A 17308-nucleotide genomic window follows, 5' to 3' on the forward strand; every position below is an offset into this window, starting at 1 on the left:
TTATGCAAAATAGGGCTAGTAGAAAGGTTCTAACGAGAAAGGTCTCTATAGCTTTTATAAAGAAGACAAAATTTACTTATGTTCTACTTTTAATTCAACTCTCTAGGTTTCATTGGTGCAAAGATACAGGTTCTGAATTGTCTGATATTTTGTTCGAAAAAAGTGTTAGTAATAATGTATGCCATTTGTGACTTACTAAAATTAACGGACGAAAATTGTCCTTTGCTGACCATTTCAAAACCTAGTAAGCGCCATTGACCATTTTAAAACCTAGTAAGCGCCATTGACCATTTTAAAACCTAGTAAGTCATTTTCACTTACTGTGTTTTAAAATGGTTGGTGGCTCTTACTATGTTTTGAAATGGTTTTCGTGGCATTTTTGATTTCGCAGGGTGGAGTTACTAGGTTTTTAGAAATTTTATTTTCGTTTCTAAGCGGTTTTTTGATATTCTGACAATGCAGTTTTGTGCGGAATCGCCTAAAATAATGTATAAATCAAAGACCCGTTTTTTTTTTAAGTTGGCGGTTACTGTGTTTTGAAATGGGACAGCCGAAATGTTTGAGATTATTTCATTTCAAGATTATAACATTCTGAATCGACTAATCGCATCCCTTCGTAGTGATGGGATCTCATGTGTTTTTCTTGACTGACATCTTACTGACATTTACTTACTCTGTGAAATATTTTCTGTCATTGTTTTGTGGTGTGTGTAAAAATTGTTTATAATTTCAATTATTCAGTTTATCCTTTCTCTGGGCTTGTTATTCATATTTAAACAGTTGAAAATGAATGTAGACGATCACATATACTGCCGCTATTGCGCTGAACTGAAAAGCATCAGCGATTTGTGCGATCTTTCAGTGTTTTCACCGAAGCAAGTTGAGATTCACGAAAAACTGACTTCACTCAGTCTTGGACCCATAAATTCTTCACCAAACGATGCTGTGCCAAAGTTCATTTGCCACCCTTGTATCAACGCCTTAAACATTGCACACAGATTTGTTGTGAAAGCGAGAGAATCGATGGAGTACTTGATCGATTTATTCGGCAAAAACATCATTAGCGTATCGAAATTCGACGAAGCGCCTTCTTCAGCTATTGAACTGATTAACGAGCTAAACGCTGGTCATCCCCCAGTATCCATGGTGAAGGTGGAAGACACTAAATACGAGTCTGAAGGCAATTATTCAGATTGTGAAGATGACAGTCCTTTATGCAGTATTCTTGCAGATGTCTTTGCCTCTAAACAGCTGAATGATGATGCTAAATCGTGGATAGGTTTCCCGTGGCTGTGTCAGGTCTGTCTGGAACCCATGTCTGACATTCACCAGCTCAGGTCTCACTGCAAGCTGGAACACAGAATGTGCTGTTTATACAAATGTGCGGATTGCGGGAAGGATTATAATATGTTTAATACATTTGTGAGACATGTGCAGAAGCATAGAGAGAGTTTGAGGTAAAGTTTAATTAGTAAATTATAGTATTTAAGTATGAAAAAGCCACATTTTGGTGACACTTTGTTTTTTGTATTTATTGTATTCTAAATACATACTTACATGCTTTCTATGGAATATTTTCTTTAATTTTTTTCGTAAATATGTGTTTACCTTATTACCTACTTTCTAATTAGTGTTCCCAAGAAGTATTTCTCACTGTAAGGTCAACTGGTTACTAACTCATGTGTTACTAATGCAATTTGTACAACTATTCAAACTTATATGTATTTATACCCAACAAAAACAATAACCCATTGAGTGCCAAAGGTACCTTGTATCACTAGTACATACCTAAGTCGGCATTCAATGTGTTAAGGATAAATCCTAAATGGTTTTGTTTATAAATACATTTTTCTTACATCATTTCAGGCATTACTGTCCGCACTGTAATCTAAAACTAGAAAACGGCCAACAGCACACTCACAATGGGGAGATGTGTCAACGGTGTGGAAAGTTCTTCTCAACAAAAAAGAAACTGCACTTACACAGAACAAAGCGTTTGCTCAATGAAGACTTGAATAAAATAGCGGACAAGTCATGGACAGGTTATACTTGGATATGCAATGTTTGCGAAAATAAATTTGCAGATGTGACACAACTCAGAACACATACAAAGGAACAACATGGCAAGTGCTTCGCTATGAAATGCGCTGATTGCGGCGAGACTGAGGGAAACTACAGGGATTTTGTCTACCATGTTCGAAGACATAGGCCTTTTATGAAGTAAGCACCAATTTTATTATGTCTTTAAAACCAAAGATTCATTTAATTATAAGTAAATACAAGATAGCATTTGAGCGTGTAAAATTCGTTTTTTTTTTTTTGTACCTATGTTATATCTTTTTGAGCACCATTGGGCTCTATTACTTGACTATCTTTGAAAATATTTTGGCATATACTGGAAAGATTTCCAAAATAAAAGACATCAAACTCACATAACATCCCAGTAGTTGAAATATTCTATGTGATAATATGTGTTAAACAATCAATATTGTTTTTCAGACATCACTGCCATTACTGCAATCATAAATTCGAAGAGAACACAAAGCACACGAAATACACAGAGCACATCACTTCTCACTTCACCACAGACAACGCGTGCGAGGGCTGCGGCGAAATGTTCACAGACAAGCAGGACCACACGCAACACGTCGCCACGTACGACCCGCCAAAACCAAAATACATTCCGTTCAAAAAGCGCGAACGTCCGCTGTCAAACGAGGATTTCACTTGCGATATTTGCAACAAAGTCGCCAAGACAGTCCAAGGCCTCCGCGTCCACAAAGCGATACACACGGAAAGAACCAGAGATTTTACCTGTGATAAGTGCGGAAAAACATTCTACACAAGCTACGACTTAGGAAACCACTATGAAATACATGAGGAAAAGGAGCCAGTCGTGTGTGAAATCTGCAAGAAAACTTTCAAGTCGATACGCACGCTGAAAAAGCATGTTGTGACGCACAACGACGAGCGTCCGTTCCAGTGTGATATTTGTCACAGAAGATTCAGGCGGAATAAGAATTTGGTGAGCCACCAAATCGTTCACACAAGTGACACACCGTTCCAGTGTGAACTGTGCGAGAAAGCTTTCAAGCAAGAGAAGTATTTGAAAGCGCATAAAAGACAGCATACGGGGGACAGGCCATACTCCTGCCCAGATTGCGGTATGGAGTTCACAAACTGGGCAAATTGCAATAAGCACATGAAGAGAAAGCATGGCACGACGCTCGCCAAACATGTCATCACTCCGTTCGGGAAAGTTCCAATTAATCCAAAGAGTTTTAAAGCGAAGAAAATCAGTGATTTAGAAACAGTCAAGGAATGGACGGAGAAGATTTTAGCTCCGCAGAAAAAGGGACGGAAAAAGAAGGTTGTCGATAAAACAGAGACGGGTGACTTTAGCGCCATCTAGTTTTATTTTGAGTAAACCTGTTTGTATGTGAAATACAGAACATCACTTATACGTTTTTATTATACTTGGGTTTCCTAATGAATTTACTACATATTACAATTTACTATTAGTCAATACCTACATTCAAGATTTTATTTTGTGAAATAGGTATGTTTATGTTTAATAAATTTTATTGAAGATTTTATATGATGTCTTTTTTATAGCAATACAAATACCTACAATATTTTTTATAGCAATACAAATATACATATACAAATACAAGTACCTAAAGATATGGAGGGAAAAATCACAAAAACGCATAGATGTTGACAGTGTTAAATAATTTATTAATATTGTGCTGAATAACTATAAATAAAACAGATTGTGAACAATGAAAATAGCTTAACATTTAACTCATGATAATTATTTATTCATTATTTCGTATTTATATGTATAGGAACAACTAAACTAACTATTAATATATTGAATAAATTGAACTTAATTCTTAATAATACAAATTTAATTAAAACTTAATAATTCATTGTAAAATTAATATGGCTCCAATCCAAGTCTTATCGATTATAAGGAGGTACCTAAAATATAATAATAAAATAAAATAATTTCCGAAAACTATACACCCTAACACCATGAAGAAAACATAAATTTTGGCCAGTGTTTTTATTTGTTATTCACCAATCAAAGCTTGACTGAAAGAATTTTCTTTTGGCAAGAAGATCGCCGACTTTGAAGAGAATAACAAATCATTATCTTGTATAATATTCGGATTTCAATGCTTCAATTATAAGAGTAGTTAGTCCTCGCAATATTATTTTTTCTGTGGCATTCACCAAGTTAGAAACTGTTATTCATTGTTTTTAACCACATCCTAACTTAATATTATAAATGCGAAAGTAACTGTGTCTGACTGTCTGTTACTCTTTCACGCCAAAACTACTGAACGGATTTGAATGAAATTTCGTTTAGATACGGTCTAGACCCTGGGAATGAACATAGGCTACATTCTATCCCGGAATTCTCAAGGGAAAACTTTTTAAGACGAAGCGAAGCGCGCGGGAACAGCTAGTCTTTCATAACGATAAATCAAACAGGCCAAACTTACAATGCACATCCACGAAAAATGTGAACAAACCAAATAATACTGTTAGCCATTTTGAAATATAACTCTTTATTCGTGTTTAGCTGTAACTTCTTGTTTTATAACTTTTTTCTTTCCTCTCTTGCCAGGAATCATGATAGAATTCTTCCAAGCCTCAGTGCCTTCGGGATCTTCAATCTGGATCAGCTGTCCCGTCAGAGGGTTCACCGGAAACACACCTTCTGGAGTTATTTTCTTCTTGGACGTATCTGTATTGTGCCTTCGTTTCATATGCTTGTTGTAATTAGACCAGTTTGTAAACTCCATATTACATAATTGGCAAGAGTATGGTTTCGCTCCTGTATGCTGCCTTTCGTGGTTTTTCAGTATCTGTTTGAATCGGAATGCTTTGCTGCAGTACTGGCAAATGTATGGCAAGGAATCGGTGTGAATAATTTTGTGTGCGTTCAACTGGTATTGTAACCGGAAACAGCGCCCGCACTGCTCACACGAGTATGGCTTGATGCCGGAATGCATTTCTACATGTCTTCGTAACATATTAGGAAACAGGAATGACCTGTTACAGATTTTACACACATGGGGACGAATTTTATCATGTGACATTATGTGTGTTGTTAACGTCCCTTTGTTGAAGAAAGTTTTCCCGCACCGGTCACAGGTGTAGTTTCGTTTCCTCTCCTGCGTGTGCAGTTTGTGGTGGTCACGTAAACTATTCAGGTTCTTGTACACTTTATGGCACAGCTTACAGGTCAAGTCGGCTTCGGTTATAGGGGTGCCGCGTTTTCTTCTTGGTTTTCGTATTTTTACACAGTTAAATTCTCTAGTATGTTTCAGGAGAGCAACTTCGTTTCTCAATATTTCTCCGCATTCAGGGCAAGCTCTTTGGGACTTATTAAAGTGGGTTTCTAAGTGTTGCTCTAGGTTCTCAGTCTTTATATCACAATATTGGCATAGATTTCTGAAAAATGTAAAAGAATAGTTTTAATAACATCTTATAAAACAAATATTTAAAAAATATATGTAATTAGTAATATATTTGAAGGCAGTGGCGTGTTTAATTACCTTAAACTTTTCTTATGTATCCGAACATGGTTAACAAAGGAATCATAATCATAACATTTGGACATGTCGCAGTGAACACAAGTGAATGTAGCACACTTGTTGTGCACCTCTCTGCAGTGGACCCTGAGGATCTGAACATCTGGAAACTCGTGGTTACAATGTATGCAGACCCACGGATAGTCCTTCCACTTTTTAATGGACTTTTTGGACCTCACCTTCAGCTCTTTAGCATATAATGTGATGTTTGGTGTAAATGGTATGTCACCGATAGCAGCATCTAGTAACGCTTGTACATTTAGACCGTATGGGTCTGTGCTGTCTAGAGGTGCGTCTTCTGAGCTGTGAGGGCTATCAGAAGACTCTTCTTTCGGTTCCAGTTTAACCGAAGTAGTGTTAGATATGGTTGTCGACATGTTGGCATGGTTTACCGCATTTATAGACTCATTGTATGCCTTTAGCTTTATGAGTGGAATGTTCTCTTCTTTAATTTTCACTTCTTCGTCGTCGTTGTGAGGTTGTGGAGAGAAAATATCATCAAAGGTATGGGTGACATCTTCGTCGGAATGGTCTTGTTTTGATGACTCTTTTCTCGGGAATAACTTGCTTAAAATAGATTGTGCTTTTAGCAACCTGTCTAGGAACTCTGTGGCTTTGTTCAGGGAGTCCCAGCACACGTAACACACGGTTTTAGGCAGCATATCGTGATTGGAAACGTTTACAGACACAGCATTGAGATGCTCGAGCTTTTTGTTGATTTCCACGCACTTTTCCCTGTCCTTGTCTAGGTCAAGTAACTTGTCCGGTCCTTTGCACTCCGCGCATAGCCGACAGTACATTTTATCGTAATTTTCCATTGCGCTACGATAGTAAAACCAAGAAAATACAATAACCCAAACAGACCACCGTCATTTTTTCAGAGAATAATAGACATAGACAAAAAAAAACATTTTTTTGTAGGGATGCCTACATGATTATGAGAAACGGTAACGATATATGAGTCCTCGACTATGGCCAACCAATAAAAAAATGCAAATGGTCTGTGTGCTATTGTCATTTGTTTGTCTTGTCTATGCGTAGAATAATCTGTGTGCAAAATTTTGCTGGCTGGCCAAAGTTTATTGAATTTGGCTATTTGTTTTTATTAAATAGCAGTGTTATTAACGTAAATAAGCTCTATTTATGTGTTTCTAGGCCTCTCAAGCCAAAATGGAGGGGTTCAGACGGACTTACTGTCGTTTCTGTGCGGAACCGAAGCTCGACGACTGCATAATGCACATTAACACCGATCCAACATTCTTTCAACAAATATCCGATATTTTGTCCTTCGTTCACGCTAATTATATCGATTTGTCGCCTGAAAACCTTCTGCCGAAGACGATATGCTTGTCTTGCTACGGCTTGCTGTTGAAATCTCACGAGTTCTTGCTGAAAGTCAGGAGCGCGCAGCTGAGTCTCACTCAGGGGGTCCCTGTGTTTGAACATGTGAAATTGGAGCCCCCTGTAGCCTCTTCCAGCTGCCTTAAGTTCAAGGAGGAGGCACGGTTAGTATAAATTGACTTTCTAAGAAATGTACAGTCAGCTGCATAAGTAGCTGTACACTTTTGTATCTTGTCAAACTCACAAACTGCCTATTTTAAAACATTTTCAGTATACCTACTTATACAGCTGACTGTACCTACTTAAAGGGATACAAATATATAGATTCAAATGCACAGATTGAGTGAATGCCTCTTGGGATTAAAGAGTAGCAGCCTGCCTGACTGCATGGCTCAGTGGAGTGGTTAAAGTCAAAGTCAAATGCTTTTACTCATGTTTTTTTTTTCTGATTAACATATTTTTTTACTAACTACTTGTACATTATTAATACTGAATTCTAAGCTGAGGTCCTGGCTTGAAATCCCAGCCTGTGCAAACACTTGTTTTAAGACATGTATTTATTCTTAGTTAACATAACAATTTTGTTGTTTTTTTCAGTGAGGGTGCAGCTGCTTCTGCCAAGTCAATAACATTGAAGCGGCCGGAGGCTGAGCCAGCTGACCCATCATGGACTGGTCAGTATACTTGTATTCTTCTTTCCACATCATCATCAGCCTATAGCAGTCCACTGCCACTGCATGTGATGTATATCTCCTCATCATCACACAAATCAGCCAGTGGCTTGTAAAGTTTCTAGATGTCTGTTTGGATGTATGAATCATGGATTTCTACAATATCAATGCAGATGTTCCTATTGACATTTTGTGGCATATTGAGATTTCCATCAGGCAATTTTCATATACCAGTCAATCAAACGTCACAAGACTTCATGATATATCCCTACTTTCTGCTTCTGAACCTCCTGCAGGTTGAGTGGTAGAGAATGCTCTTAGCATTAAGTCCACCTGATTCTACATCTGCTTTTGTAAATTGTGCATTAACAGTATTATAGGTAAATAACAAACAATATACAAAAAATACGAGGGCTACACCGAAAAGATCGGGAATAGAATACTTAGGAATAAATTAGAGTGAAACCTTTTTGGTGTATCAAATGTAGTGTTTTTTCAAACATAATTCCATTTTCGAATTTTAAAAAAAGTAAAAAATAAAAGAGTATTGACCATTTGAATTTGACAAGTCGGTGTAAAAAATGGAGCTTACGCGGGAACATTTCCGTGCAATAATTTTTCACAACTTTCGTCGAGGTTTATCTCAAGAACAATGTCTCGCCGAGCTTGTTTCTATTTATAAACTTGAAGCACCAAGTAAAACGACTATATATCGTTGGTATTCTGAGTTTCGCCGTGGACGTTCCTCTCTTACCACAGTCCCTTCTACTGGTCGGCCAAAAACAGCGGTAACACAAGATAACATCGATGCTGTACGCCAGTTAATAAAAGAAGATAGACATGTGACATACGAGCAGATTCGGGCTTCTCTCAGCATTGGTATGACAGCCATTCAAACCATTTTACATGAAGAACTGGGTGTCAAGAAGTTAGTTTCGCGCTGGGTGCCCCACCGTTTGGCCGAGGAACAAAAGTCGGCTCGTGTTAATTGGTGTCGATCTTCTCTGCAACGGTTCAATGGAGGCAGTTCAAATGCTGTCTACAATATCGTCTCTGGTGATGAATCGTGGATTTATTCATATGAGCCCGAAAGAAAACATCAATCGGCAGTTTGGGTCTTCGAAGGTGAGGTCAAGCCAACAAAAGTTATTCGCTCACGCAGCGTGTCGAAAAAAATGGTCGCTTCGTTTGTATCGAAAACTGGCCATGTGGCTACGATTCCATTACAAGAACAAAGGACGGTTACTGCTGATTGGTACACAACAGTTTGTGTGCCGGAAGTCGTAAGAGAACTTCGTAAAACTAACCCGAATCGTCGTATAATCCTTCACCACGATAATGCAAGCTCTCATACCGCTCGCAAAACAAGAACGTTTTTAAATATGGAAAACGTGGAGTTGATGGACCATCCTCCGTATAGCCCTGATCTGAGCCCCAATGATTATTTTACATTCCCAAGAATTAAAGATATGCTACGTGGTCAACGGTTTAGCGGCCCAGAAGAGGCGGTCGAAGCTTACAAATCAGCTGTTTTGACAGTATCCACTTCAGACTGGAATTACTGTTTCAATGATTGGTTTAATCGAATGAAAAAGTGCATTGAATGTCACGGAGACTACTTTGAAAAACAATAAAAGTAAATAATATTATGATATCTTTGTACTTTTTTCTATTCCCGATCATTTCGGTATCGCCCTCGTACACATTAAACAACTGCACGTCACTCAAGACTGATTGCATGTTGGTTATTGACTAAAAAAATAATGAAGGTACAATACAGTATAATATTTATTTATTTCTATATATGTATTTGTATTAGTATGTTGTATGTACTTTATATTACCTATTACTAGGTATAGATTAGGTTTAAATTTTGGCCATATCTTGGTGAAACCTTAATCGAATTGATATTGAATTATCTTGTTTGAAAGCTTATTAGTTGACCATGTTTTTAAGCTGAAGTGTACAAAAAAATGTCATATGAAATTCTTTTTAAATTTAATTTACCTATTTGTTTTTGCGTTATGAATATTTTTTCAAAATGTTTAACTATTTTGAGGTATTATGTCTAATTTAAGTCGAATAATGCACATTTGATTATTTTTATTAGTTTAGTAAGGTGTTACTTATGCAAAACAACCAAAAAAATTATTGAAATCTGGCTTTTTTTTTTATTTTCGGTTTTAAGCATAAAATTTTGGCAAAATTAAAAAAAAAACTAAATATTAAATTTCTTAGAAATGGTAAGTTTCGTATAATGCATTATTGGGTTCAATCGCCTGGAAATGCCTTCGTCTCATCACGACCCATTACGTCCCCACTGCTGGGGCACGGGTCTCCTTCCAATGAAGGAAGGGTTTAGGCCTAGTCCACCACGCTGGCCAAGTGCGGGTTGGTGGACCCCAACACAAGCAAGCTTGTGCTGAGAGAGTTGTCGGGTAAGTGGGCAACCCGACTGTCAGATGTTTTCAAGCCGCCTGAAGGCCTCTGACTAGGCTTAACGACTGCTACCGAAGCAGCAACCGGGACCCACGGCTTAACGTGCCGTCCGAAGCACGGAAGCGTCCAGAAAAGCAGGTCTACTTACCAATAACCCTGTATATTTTTTGGATTTTTTTGCACTTTCCCCTTTTTTCTGTATAATTTCTCTCCTCAGAGTTAGTCTGGAGGAAATTACTCATAGTAATAAGGCCGCCATTTGTACCGTCGATGTTGTGCATATTCTATTGTAATTTCTGTGTTTGTGTGCAATAAAGAATTATTTATTTATTTATTTATTTATATTTATGTATTCCTTCCCCCCCAGGCTACATCTTCCACTGCGCGTGCTGCCCCTCCTCCTTCCCCTCCATGAACGAGCTCCGGGACCACACGAAGCGGGACCACAAGATGTGCAACGCGCTGCAGTGCGGGGACTGTGACGAGAAGTTCGGGAACTTTGAGACGTATGCGGCGCATATTCGAGGGCATAGGAGCGGGTTGAGGTGAGGGCTTTTGAGACTGTTGTGAGGTGATGAGTGATTAGAGTTGGTATTTCATAACCGTCGGAGGAGGGAATATCAACGTAATTTGTAAGGCGCAGAGCTAGTGCAGTGCCGAGTCTCCCTAGCGTAGCAAGCTTCTATGGTGTAACTTTTTAAAGTAAAGTAAACTACTACTCGTATTTCCATTTCACTATACCCATACGGTGAGAAAACTTTCCAAAAAGTTCTCTGAGGGAGTGAAAAACATAAACGATTTTTTTGTCCAATGGCATTTGAACATAAGTACCGCTAGATGGCGACTCTAGCGCACTATATAAATTTTTACTTCAGAAATAAACAATTAGTAAATAGCATGAGTGGCCTTTTAGATTGCTCCCACCCAATGCCTGACATGATCCCATTGTATTAACTTAATTACAGAATTTTATATATTTTTCCAGGAACTACTGTCACTACTGCAACAAGAAGCTATCAAACCCAGAACTAGCAAAAAGCCACATCGACAAACACATCTCATCCCAACGAGCCTGCCCGCGCTGCGGGGAAATATTCAAAACCACGCAATCCCTAACCAAACACGTCATCCAATACAAAAACCTCATGATGAGAAACGCAACTGTCATCCGCAAAAGAAAAAAGAAAACTGTCGAGAAAATTATAGTCTGTGAACCAAATGACAAGGATGACACTTCGTGGACCGGGTATAGTTGGGAGTGTTTAATCTGTGATTCTGAGTTTGAGAATATGGCCGCTTTGAGGTTGCATAGTATGGAGACGCATTCTAAGTGCTTTGCATTGCAGTGTAGTGACTGTGATGAGTCTATGGATTGTTTCAAGACGTTTGTGGATCATATTAGGAAGCATAGGCCGTATCTTAAGTGAGTATATATTTTTATAAGTACTTCTTAGTATGTTGGTGACAACAGTAGAGCTGGACTAGGGTTTGTCACTATGGTAGAAGATTAACCGTTCATATTAGTCAGGTGCTGAATGGCCAGGGTGCGCCCAACATATGGTATATAACATACAGTTGATACGTCACTCCGAGGCTACTTTCATGCACCCTATTATTGTCTATGGTATTCATAAGTGGGTGATAGTGACCATCTGTGTCAACAAGCATAAGTTTAAGTTTAATTAAGTAAATAACATTTTATGTTTCTAAATCTATGCAAAAAGCCAGACATTCCTATAAACTACACCCAATCGTTACCAATTTTCAAATGACAAACTTTAATGAAAACTCAGTTTACTTACGCTAAATTCCTCCGCAGGCAATTCTGCGAATACTGCAACCACAAATTCGAGCCCGGCCAAGAGTCAGCCCACATCGACACGCATTTTGAAGGACTACAGAAAGGCTGCGACGGATGCGGGCTCATACTGCCAGACTTTGGAGAACTCCAGAACCATATCGCCAAATACGACTCGCCTATGCCTAAAGCCGTACCGTTCAAAAAGAAGGAACGACCAGTGACAACTGAAGATTTGACCTGTCGCATCTGTAATCATGTGAGTAAATGCGTCAGAAGGTTCCAGAATCATTTGAAACTGCACACGGAGAGAAAAAGAGACCATACGTGCGATAAGTGCGGAAAAGCTTTTTACACGAAAAGCTCGTTGACAGCGCATCTGATTATACACAGCAACACTAACTCTTGGGTGTGTGAGGTCTGCAAAAGGTCATTCCTGACTATAATTCGTTTGAAAAAACATGTGAAAACGCATTACGCTGACAAGCCGTTCGAGTGCGCTGTTTGCAAGAGAACTTTTAGGCTAAAAGAGCAGTTGAAGAACCACAGTATAATGCATACGGACGAAATGCCATTCCGCTGCCAGTTTTGCGATAAGTGTTTCCGTCACAAAAACGTTTTGAAGACCCACGAGAACCAACACACGGGGGCCAGACCGTATTCTTGTACTGAGTGTACTATGGATTTCGCGAATTGGTCGAATTGTAACAAGCACATGAAGAGGAAACACGGCATGACTATAGCTAAAAGCAAGTTGACTCCTATAGGGAAGCTGCCGATAAACCCTAAGACTGGATTGCCTAATAAGGTAGATGATTTGAGTAAAGCTAAGGAATGGACGCAGCAAATTTTAGCTACAACTCGGCGCCGCACGAAGCGACCTAAAGCTGATGATGATGATGATAATTAGATTATATATAATATAGTTATATGTAGACAAGCGAAGGTATTAAGTACCGGATGTTAAGAGGTAATTTCGCCATAGTCGGTTAGAGCATAACCAGATTGATTTTTGATACATGGAGATGACGTTTAATTTATAAATCAATCCCTGTCGGTTAGATAACCGACTATGGAAAAATTGGCACTAAACTTTGTAAAATATAGCACGAGTCCTATGACAGCTTTCGTTCTTTCGTCATTGAAGTGTTCTCTGTTGTTAGATGTACAGTTTGTTTTTATCTTTAGTTTAATTATGGATTATGGTATTACAGTCTGAGAGTTATAGTTGTTAAAATTCTAACTAAATCTTCAAATTGTAAGAAGTTGGCTGTAAATAGTCGCAATAGTGCTGCTTTTTGTACACATTTTGTAAATTTATTTGGGCATTAAGTAGTTTTACAAATTACGAATTCGGAAATTGTATCAAATAAGCTTTTCAATCGTGTGTTTTTATGTACTGCGTAAAAAATCACAATATTATAGGTGCCTATTATATTATTAAGGTACTTATAAACAACATATAGCATCACTTTATCGAAATACACTGTATAGACCAATATTGTATTTGATTAGGTATTTATTAGAGTAAATTTTATAGATTTAGATGTTAAGATGTAATGTTATGGGCTAATTTGAGTTTTATATTTAATGATTACTTTAATGTAATAACTAATAAATGAATTTTATTGCTTAAGATTAGGCTAAGGTTATCAAAGAAACAAAAACTCTAATAAAATAATATCAAATTTTACATTAAAAATATTTTTATATATTTAATTTTATAGGCATTTAAATACCCTCTTTACCTTTATAGCCTTTTAGAACTTACCGATATTACCGGCGAAAATAAAAGTCTGTAGGACCTAAAATGATCTCTGCATCTACAAAGTCATTGAGATTTTGTATTTCATAACTAAAATTATATAATTTTATACATGAAAAAAGAATGGGTAGGTTGATAATAAATTGTCTGTTTACCGTTTCATTTTATAGTTCTCAGCTGAGGGTTGTTCTCACGGAATAGGACAAAAAATTATTATAGAGAAAAGTGATAAATTAAGTGAGAAAACAACAAAAGCCTTCAATAACAAGCATTCGGGACATGTCAAGTAAGAAAAAAACACATTAAATTATCACATAGGTCAGCTGCATAAGTAGCTATACACTTTTGCACCTTGTCAAACTGACTACATAACAAACCGTCAATGTTTGAATAGGCAGTTTGTGAGTTTGACAAGGTACAAAAGCCTAAAGATTACCTACAGTTCGTTCTGCAAATCAAGTATATAATATGTTTAGTAACATTCCATAATAATACTGGCTTCTATTTTAGGTCTCGCACGGGCGGTGAAAGGTGATTCCAGCATTTAGCGTAAACTGCTAAAAGCTGCACTGTGTTGTTCAGGAATAGACAAGAGATAACAAGATCTGCATGGAAACGTTCAGGAGCATAATGTACCTATCGCAAAATGCACCGCGGAGATTTTATTTTTATTAGCATAATGTACCTATCGCAAAATGCACCTGTCGAAAAATGTACCTGTCGCAAAATGCACCTATCGCAAAATGTATCCTTCTTTAATATAATATACATAGCTTAGTATGCAGACCGACACCTGCAAATATGATATATATTTGTTTAAAAAAAATTGCATGATTGAAATGTTTTATTTGGTGAACTTACTGTAGTTGCAAATCCTAACTAATATTATAAATGCGAAAGTAACTGTGTCTGTCTGTCTGTCTGTCTGTTACTCTTCCACGCCGAAACTACTGAACGGATTTGAATGAAATTTGGTATACATACGGTCTAGACCCTGGGAAAGAACTACTTTACTTTTGAAAGGCTACTTTTTATCCCGGAATTCCCACGGGAAAACTTTTTAAGGCGAATCAAACAAACCATTTTTTGTTTTAAAAATGCATGATTGAAATGGTTTGTTTGATAAACTTACTACCTATATATTTTTGTTTTAAATAAATTACATGATTTTTTTTTATTTGATGAACTGTGGTTGAGAGTCCGATTTTTTTAAATAATATGTTTAATGTTTTAGTTTTTTTTTTCGCTAATTACCATTTCCGTGGGACTTCAATAATTCCTTTCTTAGTGCTCACTATGCTTACACTACCCAAGGAACCTACGTGCTTTGATGATGATTGTAGCTTGAGCTGTTTGGGCTATGCGTTGATGTCCAATCAGTCACTTTTTTCTTTTATACATATAGATGTATTAATATATATTCAATAATACCTACTGTTACTAACTACTACACTCGCGAGCAACCAAATCGACTCAAGCCTTCACGGCGCACATATACATTGATTTTCCTAAAACGATAAATGGTAAATATAAAAGTGATATGTCATTCGAAAGCTGAAGAATTAGGCTTTCAATTAAGATCAATACCATAAAAAAAAACTAAGCGCAGATTTAATGACGCATTTTAATTGCCCGTCAGTGTTAATTACCTCATTAGGAATCCACGCCTTGCGCTACCTGATCCCGCTATAAAACCTTTCCACATCCGGTGTACCTTATCAGTCGCTTGTTGCAAGTTGACCGGTACACATCTCGTTGCATTGTATTCCTTGTTTTCGCAAACCCATGGATACCACACCAGAAGAAGCTGCTCAAGTTGTTGCCTTGCTGCAACAAGGGTTAAGTCAGCGAGCAGTCGCTGCCCAGCTCCACTTGAGCCAGTCTGCTGTATCCCGAGTATACAGACGGTTCCAAGAGACTGGTGCCTTCAATCGAAGACCAAGAACGGGCCGCCACCGCTGCACTTCAGAGAGAGACGACCGCTTCATTGTCTCAACCTCGCTGCGCAATCGACACCTTACGGGCGTTGATGTGCAGCAAGAACTGAGACGTGTACGACAAGTGGCTGTCAGCGAGTGGACAGTGAGAAGACGCTTGAAGGAAGCCAACTTGACACCAAAAAGACCTGCATCAGGCCCCAAATTGACTGCAGGCCACCGACAAGCGCGTCTTCAGTTTGCTCGAGAGCATCTCGATTGGAGCATTGCGCAATGGCGGTCGGTCCTGTTTACTGATGAGTGCAGAGTGTGTCTGCATGGCAGTGACAGGAGAGGCCGGGTCTACCGGCGTCCGGGGGAACGATTTGCCCAATGTTGTTTCGCTGAAACAGTAGCATATGGCGGCGGTTCCTGCATGATGTGGGCTGGTATTTCTCTAGAGGGAAAAACCGCACTTGTTTTCGTGCCTGGAGGCGGCCGAGGAGGCGGGTTAACAGCTGATCGGTACATCACCGACATTCTACTCGGTCATGTTGTGCCCTATGCAGAATTTGTCGGTGAAGACTTCGTGCTAATGCACGACAATGCCCGCTGCCACACGGCACGAGTCAGTCGGCAGTTTCTGAGAGAGAAGGAATTGCGCACGATGGACTGGCCTGCGCTCAGTCCTGACCTGAATCCCATCGAACACTTATGGGACGAGCTCAAAAGAAGAGTTCGGGCCAGGAATCCAGTCCCTGCAAGCGTGGACGAGCTGAAGACAGCTTTATTAGAGGAGTGGGACGGCATTCCTCAGGAAACTGTCAAAAAGTTGATAAGGTCTATGAGAAACAGGCTGCAGGCTGTAATTAGGGCAAGAGGGGGCAATACAAAGTATTGATTTAAATAAATAAATTTTTATCTTAACATTTTTTGTTTAATTTGTATAATACGATACCCATACCCTTTTTTCCTAAATTCCCGTTTTTCCTACAATTGCGTTCAGACATCATTTATTTCAAAAATGATGAATGGATTTCAATAATAATGATATCAAATTAAAGCTGACATCTTAAGCTTTTAAATGACATATCATTTTTATTATTTCTATTCATAATTTTACTTGTATTAATGTATGTTTGCGCCGTCAAGGCTTGAGTCGATTTGGTTGCTCGCGAGTGTATTAACCTATATTCTAATTTAGATTAATTTAGTTTTTATTCCAATACTCGGAAATTTCCACTAAGGCATTTTTCACAATCGCGTACCTAATTTAAGTAACTTTTCGATAGTTGCATAACTAATTGGACATAGATAAATGAAATAAGCCATTCACTAATATTCATTTATTCAGATGTTACACACGTGAGCATACAAAGCGAAACAATTGTTAAAGGAATATAAAATTAAACATAAACGCTGACGAGAAACAAAGTAACAACTATGTATTTGCATAAGCACATTTTTTTTTCACATACATAGTTGTGAATAATACACTGCCGGGCAATGAAATAGTTCCACTGATATAACACCAAATTAATCCTAAACGGAAAATGCTAGCTTAATGACGCCTTCTGCAATATTGAAGAATATTTAATTGCGCATCAGAATATTCCCATGTAAAAACTTAAATATTGTAATAAAAAATTAAATTAAATGTTTTTCAAAAAATGGGGCATTTGGCAAATAAAACTAAATCTCTAATTATGCGTTTATTAGTTGTAAACGTGGTATTTTGATAACTCAGTACTTGGTATTTCCTCCACATGCTC

At 38.0% G+C, this 17308-nt stretch overlaps 3 protein-coding genes across 3 annotated transcripts; 2 read left to right on the forward strand and 1 right to left on the reverse strand.

Annotated features, from left to right (window-relative positions):
* The first annotated feature begins 685 nt into the window (after positions 1 to 685).
* LOC105392240 (endothelial zinc finger protein induced by tumor necrosis factor alpha) lies at positions 686 to 3596 on the forward strand. Its single transcript, XM_011563873.3, has 3 exons — positions 686 to 1457; positions 1867 to 2220; positions 2500 to 3596. The coding sequence occupies exons 1-3, from the start codon at positions 787 to 789 to the stop codon at positions 3410 to 3412; spliced, it is 1938 nt and encodes a 645-aa protein (XP_011562175.3). The 5' UTR covers positions 686 to 786; the 3' UTR covers positions 3413 to 3596.
* Positions 3597 to 4488: 892 nt separating this feature from the next.
* On the reverse strand, positions 4489 to 6509 carry LOC105379969 (gastrula zinc finger protein XlCGF26.1). The gene is made up of 2 exons (XM_011549446.3): positions 5571 to 6509; positions 4489 to 5466 (listed from the first exon to the last, which is right to left on the reverse strand). The coding sequence occupies exons 1-2, from the start codon at positions 6422 to 6424 to the stop codon at positions 4578 to 4580; spliced, it is 1743 nt and encodes a 580-aa protein (XP_011547748.3). The 5' UTR covers positions 6425 to 6509; the 3' UTR covers positions 4489 to 4577.
* A 140-nt stretch (positions 6510 to 6649) lies between these two features.
* On the forward strand, positions 6650 to 13518 carry LOC105398325 (zinc finger protein 564). Its single transcript, XM_048621846.1, has 5 exons — positions 6650 to 7111; positions 7545 to 7621; positions 10425 to 10602; positions 11043 to 11480; positions 11877 to 13518. Exons 1-5 carry the CDS (start codon positions 6777 to 6779, stop codon positions 12763 to 12765), a joined length of 1917 nt encoding a protein of 638 aa, XP_048477803.1. The 5' UTR covers positions 6650 to 6776; the 3' UTR covers positions 12766 to 13518.
* Positions 13519 to 17308: the final 3790 nt, after the last annotated feature.

This window comes from Plutella xylostella, chromosome 2 (genome assembly GCF_932276165.1).
Source record: "Plutella xylostella chromosome 2, ilPluXylo3.1, whole genome shotgun sequence".
Lineage (NCBI taxonomy): Eukaryota > Metazoa > Arthropoda > Insecta > Lepidoptera > Plutellidae > Plutella > Plutella xylostella.